The sequence below is a fragment of the Echeneis naucrates genome, chromosome 5, assembly GCF_900963305.1.
Source record: "Echeneis naucrates chromosome 5, fEcheNa1.1, whole genome shotgun sequence".
NCBI classification, from domain to species: Eukaryota; Metazoa; Chordata; class Actinopteri; order Carangiformes; family Echeneidae; genus Echeneis; species Echeneis naucrates.
The window spans coordinates 7,556,002-7,569,702 of NC_042515.1; the positions used below are offsets into that span (position 1 = coordinate 7,556,002).

General features: G+C 39.8%; 1 protein-coding gene across 1 annotated transcript in view; it reads right to left on the reverse strand.

Annotated features, from left to right (window-relative positions):
• Window positions 1–13,701, reverse strand: part of cdh22 (cadherin 22) — a 66,212-nt gene that overhangs the window by 33,769 nt on the left and 18,742 nt on the right. The window contains exons 3-6 of the mRNA XM_029501778.1: window positions 8,622–8,741; window positions 4,955–5,122; window positions 2,227–2,408; window positions 886–1,142 (exon numbers count right to left, since the gene is read on the reverse strand). Coding sequence (XP_029357638.1) covers window positions 886–1,142; window positions 2,227–2,408; window positions 4,955–5,122; window positions 8,622–8,741 — 727 coding nt within the window. The remainder of the gene's footprint in view (window positions 1–885; window positions 1,143–2,226; window positions 2,409–4,954; window positions 5,123–8,621; window positions 8,742–13,701) is intronic.

Sequence of the window (13,701 nt, forward strand, 5' to 3'; positions counted from 1 at the left end):
TTGCTCTTCTGAGGACACATAAAGCACAGGCCTTGGTATAGGAGATTACCGGATGATACTATTATCACACACTGTGATCTCAGATTTTTAAAAAAAAAGAAAGAAAGACGGTTTACAGCTTCATCTGTTCTTACTTTCCACTCCATCTTCAAGAGGTATTGGGGAAACACAAGCTTTTGCTCTGAAGCCAATCAGCGGCGCTTGTATTTCACGTTCAGCAAGTGTGTGATAGTACTGAAAGTTGCAATGGCCTCAGTGAAAAATTCTGTCCTCCTTTGCGCGCCGTAAAACTTGTTTATGGTTTTAAAGTCATATATAGTAGGTGCAGTGAGTGTATGATAATGAGCTTGCGAGGCGGCTTGCCTACAGTATGCTGCAATGCTACAGTGTCCTGTCCAAGCCACATTACATCGAGGTACTCAATATCATGCAAAACCTAACTTTGTGATTTGGTTATTTACAGTAAGTTAATCAGTTTCTACAGCAAGATGATATTACCAAAGTTCCGATTGATTTATTTTATCTGGGTGCTGCGAAAAAAGCAGCTGTGTAGCTACAGTTTTTGTTAAATTACAATCTCTGTTTTCCTTTCTATTTTTTTTATATGCCACACTTTTTAATACAGCCCAGAGGTTTTCATTTAATATCATTTCCAAATCACATCACACAATCAGAAGTACAAACTCAGTACTGCTGGGTCAGAAACAACCAACTCTTTCTTAAAGCTGCAGTCCATGATTGGGAGTTTTGCATCTCAATGGTCCTGTGTCATGGGAATAGATGGTATACATCAGCGTGGCATTTGGACAATAAAAAACACCAAAGACTTGTCTGACATTACTACCATTTTAAAAATATTTCTTATTTGGTGATTTCTGATCCTACCTGACAGGTTTATTCGTCACATCTGGATCTCGAGCTGTAACGACACCAACAAGTGCTCCCACTTTGGCATCCTCCTGTACTTCCATGATGGCCCCCTCTGCTGGTTGAAAGATGGGCGGCTCATCTATGTCCGACACACTGACCCGGACAATGGTCTGGTCCCGAAAGGTGCCCAGGTCAAAGAAGCGTGGGTCCACATGCTTATTTATCGCCTCCAACACAACATTGTGTGTGTGCTTGCTCTCAAAGTCCAGTGGCTGGAAAAGGAAAAAGATTCTAAATGAGCAGTAGCTCCACAATAGGCCATCTAGCATTTGAGTGGCACCATGCCCAGTACTGACACTGATGGCCAGAAGCTATATCACATTAATACTAATGAATGAGTATAAACTGCTGCAATTCAGATTGAAGCAAGTTAGCCTGGTCATTGAGGTGCACCCCTTCATGATCGAGTTTTTTTTATGAGTTATTGAAATGCCAGAAGCACCAGGAAACGTCTGCTGTTTCATCATTACTGGTGGCAAGAATGGTGAAGACTGCCACTTTATTGGCACTCCACTGAATCAAAATATTGCTGCTGGCTTAATATCACTTTAGCCATTACAACATTAGGACCCATTCACAACAGTGGCGTGTCACTTAGGAGAACACATCAGACATCTGTGTTTCTTGATGAAAGGATGTGAGTGCTAGAATTCAGCTTTTTTCCACTTCTTTTTTTTTCACAGAGTGAAAAAAAAAAAAAAGAACTGTTGAAGAGTCAGTACTGACAGCACCTGTCAAACCCCAGCGGGCAACCGATGATCATCAATCATCAAAGACCAATCATCTCCCTCTCTATGCCCCTCTTCAAGGGACCGTGAGTCTCTATGTCTGAAAAGCGCTGTTCCAGCTTCTTATGAAAAAAAACCTCACAGTAGCTTCAAGCAGCAAACAGCATTGACTTGCACTAATCAAACGAGGCCTGATCACTTTACTCATTTACAACAAAACATCAATCCGGATTTGTGTGAGAAGGCTTAAGATTTTCTTTAAAGATTAATTTTAAAAACAAACCCACACAAACAATTACAAATGAAATGTGTCTGCCAACCTTGGGATACCAAGGTTACACATTTATGTACATTTAGAGCAAACTTTTAAAACAATACTTAGCGAGTTCATTTAGCTTGTTGCTGTGTAAAAGGTAGGTGGATTCATCAAATACTGCATTTGAAATAAAAGGTTTCCCTGAAGACAAAATTGTATGCATTTATACGTCTTTGCCTCTGCAGAGGCAAAAAAGTGGACAGTGGTCAAAAAATGGGACACATGTAGGGGATTCATTTCGATTTGACATACCTTCTTGATGGAGACAATGGCTTCCTGTGTCTCTACATGAGCAGTGACCTTGAAAAGATCCCCTCCGTCTTTGATAAGATAGCTCATGTCTGTGTTCTCTCCCATATCTGCATCCATGGCAGTGACACGTCCAACCGGCGTCCCTACAGCCGCCCCCTCTGACACAGAAAACTGATACATCTCTGGTATATGGAGAATGTGGCCAGCGGTGGAAAACATATATGGACAGATAAAACAAAGAGAGTCAGGTTTTAGCAAAGCAACATAGGGATGAAATGAGAAACAACAGTGGCGTACGTGTGGCGAGCACCACAACAGAAGAAGGACGAGAGGTAAAGGTTACAGGGAGGGGAAGAGAGAAGAGGAAAGACAGATGAATGGCTGCAGGTGGAAAAGGGAGAATGGTAACTGAATGGGATGTGGGGAGAAGACAAGAAAATGAGAACTGGGAAGAGGAAGGGAATGAGATGGTAAGAAAGATAAAGGTATAAAATGATGAGATGGGTAATGGTAAATTTGAAGTTGGAATGGGATTATAATGAAAGGACAGCAACAGGTAGACTTCAGACAGTTATTGTTAGTGCAGTAATAGCATTCACATACACAGATCTCATCTGTCAAAATGTGTTGTCATCCTGTAACAACACTGGCCTATCTATTACCAACTGAAGTAACACTGAATTTAAAATAAGAATAAACTTGTCAAAGTCTAATTACATTAATTAGATTGCAATATTTAAAATATAAAATACTCTAAATATAACCCAGTGTTTATATTTAAATATAAACACTTTGAAGATTTTTAAGCATCCTGTAATTTTATTAAAAATGGAGCAGCAAAAGAATTCCATGATCATCATTCATGCATACAGAGATCTTTTCTCATAACAGTTACTGTGCTGGCTTGTGGTCACAGGCAGGAACATTGGTGATTAAACCATTAGAGAGATTCTACAGTTGTATGCTAAAAAAATAGAACAGAAAGCCCGTTACATCCCATCATTTTCACATCCTGAGGGATCTGAATGCGTCTGGTTTTCCACAACCATATTGCATTTGCATATGCCAACGCTAAGTGTTTAGATGGACAGGCTCCTCACGCTCTCTGTGGCATGATTCAACCACAACAGGCTGTTAAACTGTCCACCAGTAATGCTGCTGCAGTGAACTGCAAAATATAAAGAAAAGCCTCCTTTGGCCAGCCATTTTTTTTTTTTTTTTTTTTCAGATTAAGGAAGCTAAAGACACATAATGAGCTGCCGACTGAGCTAAAAGCTGTACGTAATTATCAGCATTTTAAGATCAAACAGAAGAAATGTTTGAATGTAGTGATTTATGTGGTTGGATTGGTTGGGGAGGGGGGGGGGGATTGGGGGGGCAGGGATGTATGAAAAGTTTTCTTTCCCTGTGTTTCCAACAACACAGCTTTAACACCATTTTACGTATTAAATTTAAGCCAGGGAGTTTGCATAAACAAGTACAGAATAACATTTACTTATGATGACAGATATTGTAAATCATATTTTTGAAGTTACATGAAAAAATGACAGAAAAAGACTGGAGGAAATGCATGAGGTCTGCCAGTTCATTATGCACACGATAAAAAGATAAAAGTAAGAAGATAAACTTTATTGTTCCCTGGAGGAACATTAAAAAAAAGGAGACTAAAAAAAATCTAAGTCCTTACATATACAGTGTGTCATCTTCCTTTGCATCTTATTTATGATTCCGCCTTCGAAACTCAGAAACTCTATCTATTCCTCATAGCACACTATGGAGATACTATAATCCTGCAGGATTTATCCCTCTGACTCGGTAAATATGACTTACTGAGATGAAAAAATGGATTTATACAGAAATAAGAAGAGGTGTGTGGAGACATATCAAATACAATCAAACCAGAATGTCAGATGCAGTTTCTGCAGCTGTATAAGCATTAATGGCACTATGGTTTAACTCCAAAAACAGACAAAATAAGAAATGAAAGCAAGAAGAGGAAGAATTTGCCTCCTTCATTAAAAAAATAACTTATCATTTCGTTAAGATCGACATTTAGTGTGGAAATGTGTCTGTAATTGAGAAAAACATTACATTGGGTGTTTAAAATGACTTTAAAATGGTAAGAAACCCGAAGTATGCCCACTCGTTGTCTTTCATGCACTTCTGTTGGCATTTATTGTCAAAAAGTGAACCCTCTTTCGCAGTTTGCTTTGACATCAGCTACTGTATAATCGAAGTGTTTGTTTGCTGAGGTGAGACAGACTGAACTTTTGCTGCGTTTTTTCAAGGCTTCCTGTTGCGTGTGGGTGAAACAAAAGCACAGAAAAATCACCTCACCATCATAAATCCATAAAATTACAATGATGGAACAATCAACCGTATTGATTCAATCCTTTGTGAAGCCTCACTTGAAAAGAATGATCAAATGTGCAGTGGAACGCATCAATTTGATGGACTACTTCGTTATGGACTGTGAATTTGATTGGCCCATAAATTTAAGTTAGTTGATTTTTTTTTACTTCCAGACTACATGCAGGCCGTGAGGTCTGGCCATTGATGTGCTGCCATTTCTTATTGGTGTCAGCAGCCTGCAAGTTCAAACCATTGTGTCTATATTTCTCCTTCCTCTCTCAAATTCTCACTTTTATATCCTTCTCTCTGCCATTTCCTTCCTCTCCTTTGGTGTCTTTTCTCGCCAAAAGAAAGAGAATGTGTGGGAAACACTCACTCTGCAGGAAGCGCGGTGGGTTGTCATTAACATCTGTGATCACTATGGTCACTGTGGTGGAGCCAGAGAGACCGCCCATTTGTCCTCCCATGTCTGTTGCCTTGACGACCAGCTCATAACGATCCTGTGTTTCACGGTCCAAATCTGCCACCGCTGTCATGATGATCCCTAATGATTGAGGGATAGAGGAGCGATTTAAGAAAGAAGCACAGAGAGAGAGCGGAAGAGGACAGGAGAGTGGTAAGGTTACATTAGCGGTTAGCATGATAACTAACTATATTTCCCCTCTCAGTTTGAATATCGACTTGTGCTAAGCACAGCATTATGGAGGCACGTGTGCAGCACATTCCTTTTCACCTTCTCAGTCAGGCTGGATGGAGGAGATTGTGTCATGTTTGCACCCCTGCCCATATACTATTTTATGGCTCGGCTGTATTAAAATGAATAATATATAGGGGCAGAATGAAGGCATGCCTGAGCTGCCCTGAACAGCATTACAAGTCTTCCATGGTGGGTAAAACTGCTCTCAAACCTAAGAAGTGGATTACCAAAGAGAACACTGGGGACAGAGAGAAAGTGATATAATGCAGGGACAGAGTCAGGAAGCACACTGAGGGAAGCAAAACAGATGAAATGACTTCCTTTTCTCTGCAGTGTACATGGTGTTGAATTTCAACACAGTGAGTGGTCATAAAAAAAAGTCTGTTGGTGGTGTCACAGCAATATCAGACTAAATCTTAATTTAAAAGTATTTATTGCAAAAAAGGTGCAAAGTGCCGATGTTCAACTGAACACCACAAAAACAACAAAGGCCGACAAAGTATTTGTGGGAACAAATCAGGTCACCTTACAATGACTTAATAGTCTGTACAGGCAGTCCGACCAACACTACGGACCATTAAGTCTTTTCATTATCGGGGTATTCAAACACATGACATTCTATATGTCTCTCTCACACTCCCACATACTAGTATGTAGTTCCTCTTGGTTTAAAAGAGACATTTTCTTTATTTGCCCTGTAGTAGCAGCATCAGTAACTGGCTGGTTTACTGTGCAGTAGTAATATAATTCCACTTTACCCCTTGGGATTTTCCACATCAGACTCTATTGATGCATTTCCTGGGCTTGGTGTGCTGCCTCATTCCCAAAGGTTTGCACTGTGTTGGGTACACAACTCACTGATTCCAGTCACATTTAGCCCTTGGCCATGTACTATGAGTAGCCAAAATACGGTACATGCAGCAATAGGAGTTAAGAGGGAGACAGATGACATGGCCCTCTTTCATCTACCAAAAGCCAGAGGGGATATATTTAAATTAGGGATTTCAAGAGTAAACCCCTATTCTGTAACTAGTATAGATCATGATTAGTACAGCCTCTGCGTAGATAACTCTGCAATCTCGTTATTTCATGAATGCAGTCAGTTAAGACCATGTGGGTCATATTTCCATGCATATCACAAAGCCTTAACCAGTTTAACTGGTAATGGGGCCGTGTACGACGACTGTGAAATCGTATTATATCCCACTACAAATGTTTCTAATTTCATTGTATATATATTAATATATATACTATTCCTTTTCTTTTTTTAATTTCTTTTTGTTTTTCCCTTGTCCAACATTGAAACACCAGGGTCAAATTCCTAGTATAGTATGTCTGCACGTACTACAACAAAACCATTTCTGATTCTGATTCTGAAATTGTGTCTTTGTATAGAATTGCATTACATTAGTACAAAATTAATGATGATGTGCTGATTTTTATTTATTTATTTATTTATTCATTTATGAAATCAGCTGTCCTGTAATTTGGGCTCTCGTGGCTACTGTAAAAAACGGGCTAATTTCCTCTGACAGCGTGTGCATATTGCTGCACTCTGCTGCCCTCTGACCTTGCACACAAATCTACAGCAAACATGTAGCCCCGGCTTGCTTTACATTTCCAATGTCTGTACTCATACACAGAAACAGTGTTGTGCTTTGACTTCCTTGTTCCTTTTAGTTGTTAAGATATGGAAATTTTGATGCCAATTTTGTTTTGGAGGGAGGGAGAAGTGGAAGTCAGTGACTGTGTTCACGCAGACCAAAAAATCCCATCATCTACAAGAAACACATTCGAAAGAACTGCACCCTGGTGTTTCACACAATTTGAGGAGTGAAAGCTCCTGTAATGTCATTGAGGCTTGAGGTGGTGCATGCAAGACCACAAACACACCGGCACTAAATACATCCAGAGGCTTAGGCAGAATTAGCAGCATCTGATCCCACTTTACGCTGACATATGACTGCATATGGCATGTTACTCTAAGTATATATATATTTTTTTTACTATAGTAAAAAAACAGTTCTGAGGAAAACCTCTTTACAAAAATGAAAGGCCCCATCTATGCCAGTTAAAATTTTCATATGAGGAGAACTGGTAAGACATATTGTGTTCATGGAGATGGTGGAAATAGGAATGTAAATGTCCAGCAGTAGCTTTTGCTATTAAAATTGAATTACTATTTGATGTCTTTTCATGTAACAATAACTGGACCTACTTTTGAATGGGAATAAATAATCTCACTATACAGACGATGTAAACTGTTTGTAAAATCACTCCCTTGCCTCAGATTTACAAACACACCTTGGCTTCGGGTCAAAGTGACAGAGAAAACATGCGGTTCAGGTTGTTGTCAGTGAGTGAGAGTGATATTAATGAGGCAGATTTCACAGCTGTTCTATCTTTTCTTCCTTTTGACCTCTTTGACTCTCACCTATTAGGCTGAACTGTCCGCTTAAAAAAAAAAAAAAAAAAAAATGGAGAATGAGGATGTATAGGAGGGGGGTCGTGAGACATAAGGTGGAATAAACCATCCAGTCTCCTGGCTAGTCCCATCAAAGCACAGCCATTTATCATCCAGGCACCTAGTCTGACCAAATCAAAGTGGTGGAGACCAAAAAAGGGATTCATTAAAACTTTAGTGTATTTCCCTAGAGGGGGCAGTGGAAGGCAACAGTGATGCTAAGCTGCAGACGAAAGACTGCGGGTTAGGCCATATGACTCCATAAGACCCGTAGGGAAATTAGATTGGATCCACTATATAATAAGAGGGTGTTCTGCATAAGAGAAATCTGGAAATGGCAAAAGTATAACCTCATACATTCCAGTATAATAGTGGATAATTATGCGTAGACTTTACAAATGTGTCATTCTAAGATCCTTAATATTTAGGACAGAAAACATGCAGTGCATCTGTACACAATGATACCAGCAGCCTAGATAAAATCAACCATCAATGGAAAAAACAAAAAAACATCTAATTCAAGAGAAATATGAATACTTCTTTTCTCGTATTGACTGTTGGGGCAATACTTGCTGCTGCTGCTGCTGTTGCTTACTCATCGTATGAAACCAAATCTTCAAACAGATATTTGAAGGTGGCAGGAAACACTGTCAAGCCGAGCAATTGGTGCCACATGAAATATTGAGTACTTGTTAAGAAGAGCCAATAGTTATTGGCTGAAAGTCTGAGAAGTTGTTTGTGTTGGGCAAAATGAATTTATGATTTTGGCCACAAGTTTTGATGGATCTGGGAATTACAGTCTCTGAGTTTAGGATTATTTAAGGAGAAACAAAACTGAAAAACTCTTGGGATGGATAACATGAAATATATGCGTGATCTTACCTGTGTTTCTATCAACGCTGAAATATTTTTCACCATCAAGTACACTGTACACCACTTTGGCACTGCTGCCGTATGTAGGGTCATCAGCATCTGATGCAGTAACCTTCATAACAGACGTTCCTGTTGAAAAGAGATAACAAAATGTCAAAATCTGGAAAAAAAAAAAAAAAAAAAAAGCCAACCCAAAATGCTTTGAGTGAAGAGCCACCAGGGAAATTCAGTGCTGAAATTCAAAAATGGGAGTTTAAAAAGACTCAAAGAGAAAAAAATTTAGCATTCAGTGTATCAGGGAGGGCAGATGTGTTGATGTGAGCGGTTTCTTTTTCACCGTGTTTGTAAAACCCCGAGACCAGTGAGAGTTTCTGACCTGAAGAGAGAGGACATTTGTACAAAAGTAGGACATGCTGCCCTGTTTCTAGTCTTCCAAGGAATGGTTTAAGAGCATTGCATTTTTGTCAGAGTACAAATGAAAAAATGTTTTAGAATGACGTGAGAATAAAGCACCAGGTTGGACATATGGTTATCGTGGTTAAGGCTGTGGGCTTGGGATTGCACTGCATCAACAAGCGAGACTCACAAGTACCGTAATAGTTTGATGTTTTTGAGTTTGTGCACATTCAGTGTGTGCATTCATGCGAACCTGTCAGTGATTATATTTGGGAGAGGGAGGTTAATGCATTTGGGTAACATTGCACTAGGTAACCACATCATCTCCATGCACATAATTTTGCAAACAAATTTTTCGGTGTTTCAAATTATCTTGTCACTACGCCAATGCTCTGAGTTGTTTTGCCTCTTGTCAGCACACAAGTTGCGTCCCGAGATGAAAAGGAACAAGCAGTCGAAACATTCTACTCTCAAAGACGGCTAGAAGCTCAAAATATCTTCAGCAAACAATTACTTGTGATTACTGACACTTAAGCAGAGAATAGAATAATTTCCACATGAAACCTTAAAATTGGCATTTGTGAAGCAACAGTGTTTAAGTCATTATTTCTCACCCTGCGCAGCAGAGTTGTCAACAGTGTGCATACACAAGCCTCTGGCAGCGAATACGCAGGCGCATCTCTCCATTTAGTCATGCATTTTAGTTAAAGCTTTGCCAAAAGCCTTGGAAACTTAAAGGTGCTTCATTTTTAGGTTAAGAAACAACCACATTCTTGCCTTTGAGCTTGCGAGCACATTTCTTTTCGAACTATAAATAACTTCACTTAGAGGCAAAAGAAGATAAAAAGGAAGACGTTCCTGGGCGCTGTAGGCCCTCAAGGACAAGGAGTCAGTCTTTGTCTCCATCACTCTGGCCGATGCTGTGGGTAATTACTGACAGCTGGTGCTGTCCACCAAAGGTCACCGCTGTAGCCTTTCTCAGAGCCCTGTCATGCTACTGTCCAGCCATATAATGGCCGTATGTTAATGATGCTAATTAGTGGGAAGTGTCAGAGCACTGTTTGTTGCCTGTCATCCAACAAGAGCTCCTGGGTGGTGGTGGTGATGGGGGGGCAGTGGATTATCATTTAAGTCAGCCGGCCATTAAATCAGACAGCTCCGATCACTAACCTGCTGCTGTCACCTATAGCAGTCCTTTGGTCATTAGGTATGCATCCAAGATGCTGGTCTGTTTGCATGCTAACGTATAGCTAGCCAGCATAAGGTGCATCACTCAACCTGGTCTATGGTGCTCCTGAAAAAACAAACAAACCGAGAGCCTCCTTTTCTGCAGCTTTTCTGAACTACTGGAGAAAATAACAAATTTGCAAAAGAAACAACTGTGAAAAGTCCAGATGCAGAAAAAGTGCATGAACAAATAGTTGGAGGGTGCAACCCTGTCGAATCATGAATTCTGCTGTCAACAGCAGCAGAAACGAATAACTGATTAGAATCGGAGAATTGGTTTTTATTCAAAACATGCAAGTTAATCTTTACACCTGGATCACTTTGAATGTAGCATCAAGCCAATGGCCTGATTTCAAAGCTGTGCTTCGGTTTTATGCTGCTGATGCTTAAATTTCTGCAGCTTTCACTCTGACATACAAGCACCCACAAAAGTCTTGCGAGACTTGTCATAGTCATGTCAGATAGCGCTCTGTTTTCAAGATAAAAAAAAAATAAAAATAAATGTCCGAAACGATTCACAAAGTACTGTTAAGTTTGTTTTCACTGTCAAAGGAGATTTGTAAAGTTCTTAAAATACTAAAAATATGATGTTTCTGAATTCAGGTGTCACAAGTAACAAAATACTGTTGAAAATATATATGAAGTAAAGTGATTCCCCATTTATAGTGATAACTATAAATATAACTAATAACTAAATGATTGTCTAATTTTAACGAGGAACTGTTTCGGATCATATCACGTCCCATCAAATTGTCCCAAATTTCACTGAATCGAATCGAACTGAGTTCTTCCATTTAGAAAGAGTATCGTCCCTGAATCACATCGTATTAGGTTTTGCAGAGATGCACACCCTGAGCCAACAGCCTTGTTCGGTTCCAAGAAAAATCCTAATATATAACTGCCCCGAGTGGATTTAAAGCACTGCATATTAATGAGAATGGGTTGACTTTTAATTCATATACGGTCATTCATTCATCCAAATATGCAAAAGGATGCACCAGTCAGAAGATCAAGGTGTGCCATATTGTGGCTGCGGGATCAGTGACTTGCATTGAAAGCATAAGGCAGCATAGAGTGTGGGTATTTTCATTACGTGTGTTGATTCTGCCTACCTGGTTGGCTCTACTGGCTGTGGATAGAGTATACAGCCATTTTCGTCCACGGGATTATTCCCTTATCTTAATTTTCCCCAGGTAACAATCAGTTTGACGCTCAGTTGTTTCTGGGTACTGCCTGGCAGCAACGTCAGATGGCTCGGAAGAACTATATAAATGCAAATGCTTTTTTATTGTGTTTATATTAAAAGGAGAAGTGAGGTAGTGAGTTTGGCACTTAGGTTCTTATTAAAGCTCTGGCTTGCATCAGTACTTTGACTGCGAGGAGCCATTACTTACATTATCTGCTGGCTTGGTTTGCGTTGACTTAAGCAGATTCCACTTTTGATTGACTTGTGGGAATTCAATAAAAATTATTGACTTTTACAGATTGGAATGTAATGCAGATAGCAGTAATAGGAGAAGAATGTCTAATGGGGAGAAGCTCCAGATATTCATTAACTAAAGTTGTTTTTCTCTCATCTAAAGCATAAATTGCTCTCAGATGAGGCCGCGTGTTCTGTTGCAATAATAATTTTAATGACCACAATTTACAGGTTTGTCTCTTTATTCCCCCTCATGGACACATTTGTTTGGGCTGAATCCGTTTGGTTTGGTTATACAACAAACCTTTCAGTGACGTCATCCTTCATGTAATAAACGGGCAAATGAAATTGAATGGCACAGGTAATTATGTCTCGTGTTATTGCACAAGTTAAAAGTGCGACAGAGCTGACACATTTCTGACTGTCTGCACCCAGCATTCGACTGTTTGAGGTGAAAAATACTTCTTCGTGTTTTTCATTTAGTCCATAAACGTGTATGACCTCAGTTTTACACTTATTTCACTTACACATTCTGTGATCTCACTTTCAGTCTCTCCACTTACACTGAAATTCATGTATGCAGACATTTACATTGTTGGCCCCTCAGTTAAAAAAATTTTAAAAAAGCATCATCGTGCTCATTTTCGTATTCCGACTTTCAAAAGTAACACAACTGAGCCTCAGTATAATAATTTGATGACGCAACAGCAAATTATAATTTTTCCTGTTTCCCTGGCGTTCATCAGAGCATTCATTAGAGAAACTCTGTTTTGTGATGTTTCTCACAGTTACTTGCCTCACCGTGGAAGACTAGACATCTTGCTGTGCAACTGTAATGAGGATATGGCATTGTTATTCCTTATAAATCCTCTGGCAGGGAAAAGCTGCCTGGGACAATTCTGTGGTTGATTGGCAGCTGTTTATTACATCTCCTTTTCCATCTCTATTTAATAGTTATAATTCTCCTATTTCAACATAACAACTCCTGGATAAAATGCCAGGGTGTACATAAGATTAACAGCAAATGAAGTGAATTAGTTGTTGTTGGATAACAATTATTATAAATGAAATATGACTACTATCATTACATTAGCCACAATAGGTATTGTCACTGCATGTTGCTGAGGAGTTATCTTTGCTATTTATTCCACTGTTACAACTGTCAGGTAGGAAGAACATGGAGGGAGCAACAGTTGCTCTAAAATGATAATATTGTCAAGCAGTCTGTGTTGCAAGTGGCATTTAAGGCGTGCACAATATCCCATGAAGGCTAATATAAATAATATTGAGATAAAAAACTAACTCTGGGACCATCTCAGGTGAAACAGAGTAGAGAGCAAGAATGTTTTTTTGGGGTGGAGGACTTAGCGGAGGGGTGTGTGATGGCTATATAGTTAGATTTATGCATGAGTTTGGTTTAATGGTATCAACACAGGCTGTCGGAATGGCTTCCCACACCATTTCAGCACTCTGGGAGAGATGGTTCAATTACTGTGAGGGGAGCTGGAGGAGAGTGCCACGTGTGAGACACTAGACTGACAGCTATTTAAGAGGCAGCCTCGTAAAAGAGATTTGTGCCCATCTCAGCTGGTGCTGCACTGGTTCGAGCTTCAGTGGAGGGGTCTAACTGCTGCAGCACTGAGCCCCTTTCCCTCTCCGACCCGCCTCAATCTGCAGGACTGAGTGCTCCCCGCCCGCATTATGGATCATTTAGTAAAGCCATAAAAGCTGAGGTGTTTTCACATGAAAAGTTATTTCTTCACTACTTCTACTGTGATTCATTCCTCTCTCATCCACAAAAATGCCCCAGGAGAAAGTGGTGGGGAGAGAATGAGGGTGAGAAAGAAGGGTGAGAGGGAGAGCCAGGTACAGAGGGAAGAGAAATCTGACATGTCATAAAAGCCAATGGCCTGCTTACATTGATCCTTTTCCTGATCTCTACGAGGATTTAGCTATATTTTTCATCTCTCCTGGCAGAGATTGTAAATCTAATCTTTGTTAGCCTTTAAAAGTGTATTTTCTTCAATAGATCATACCTGCATTAGT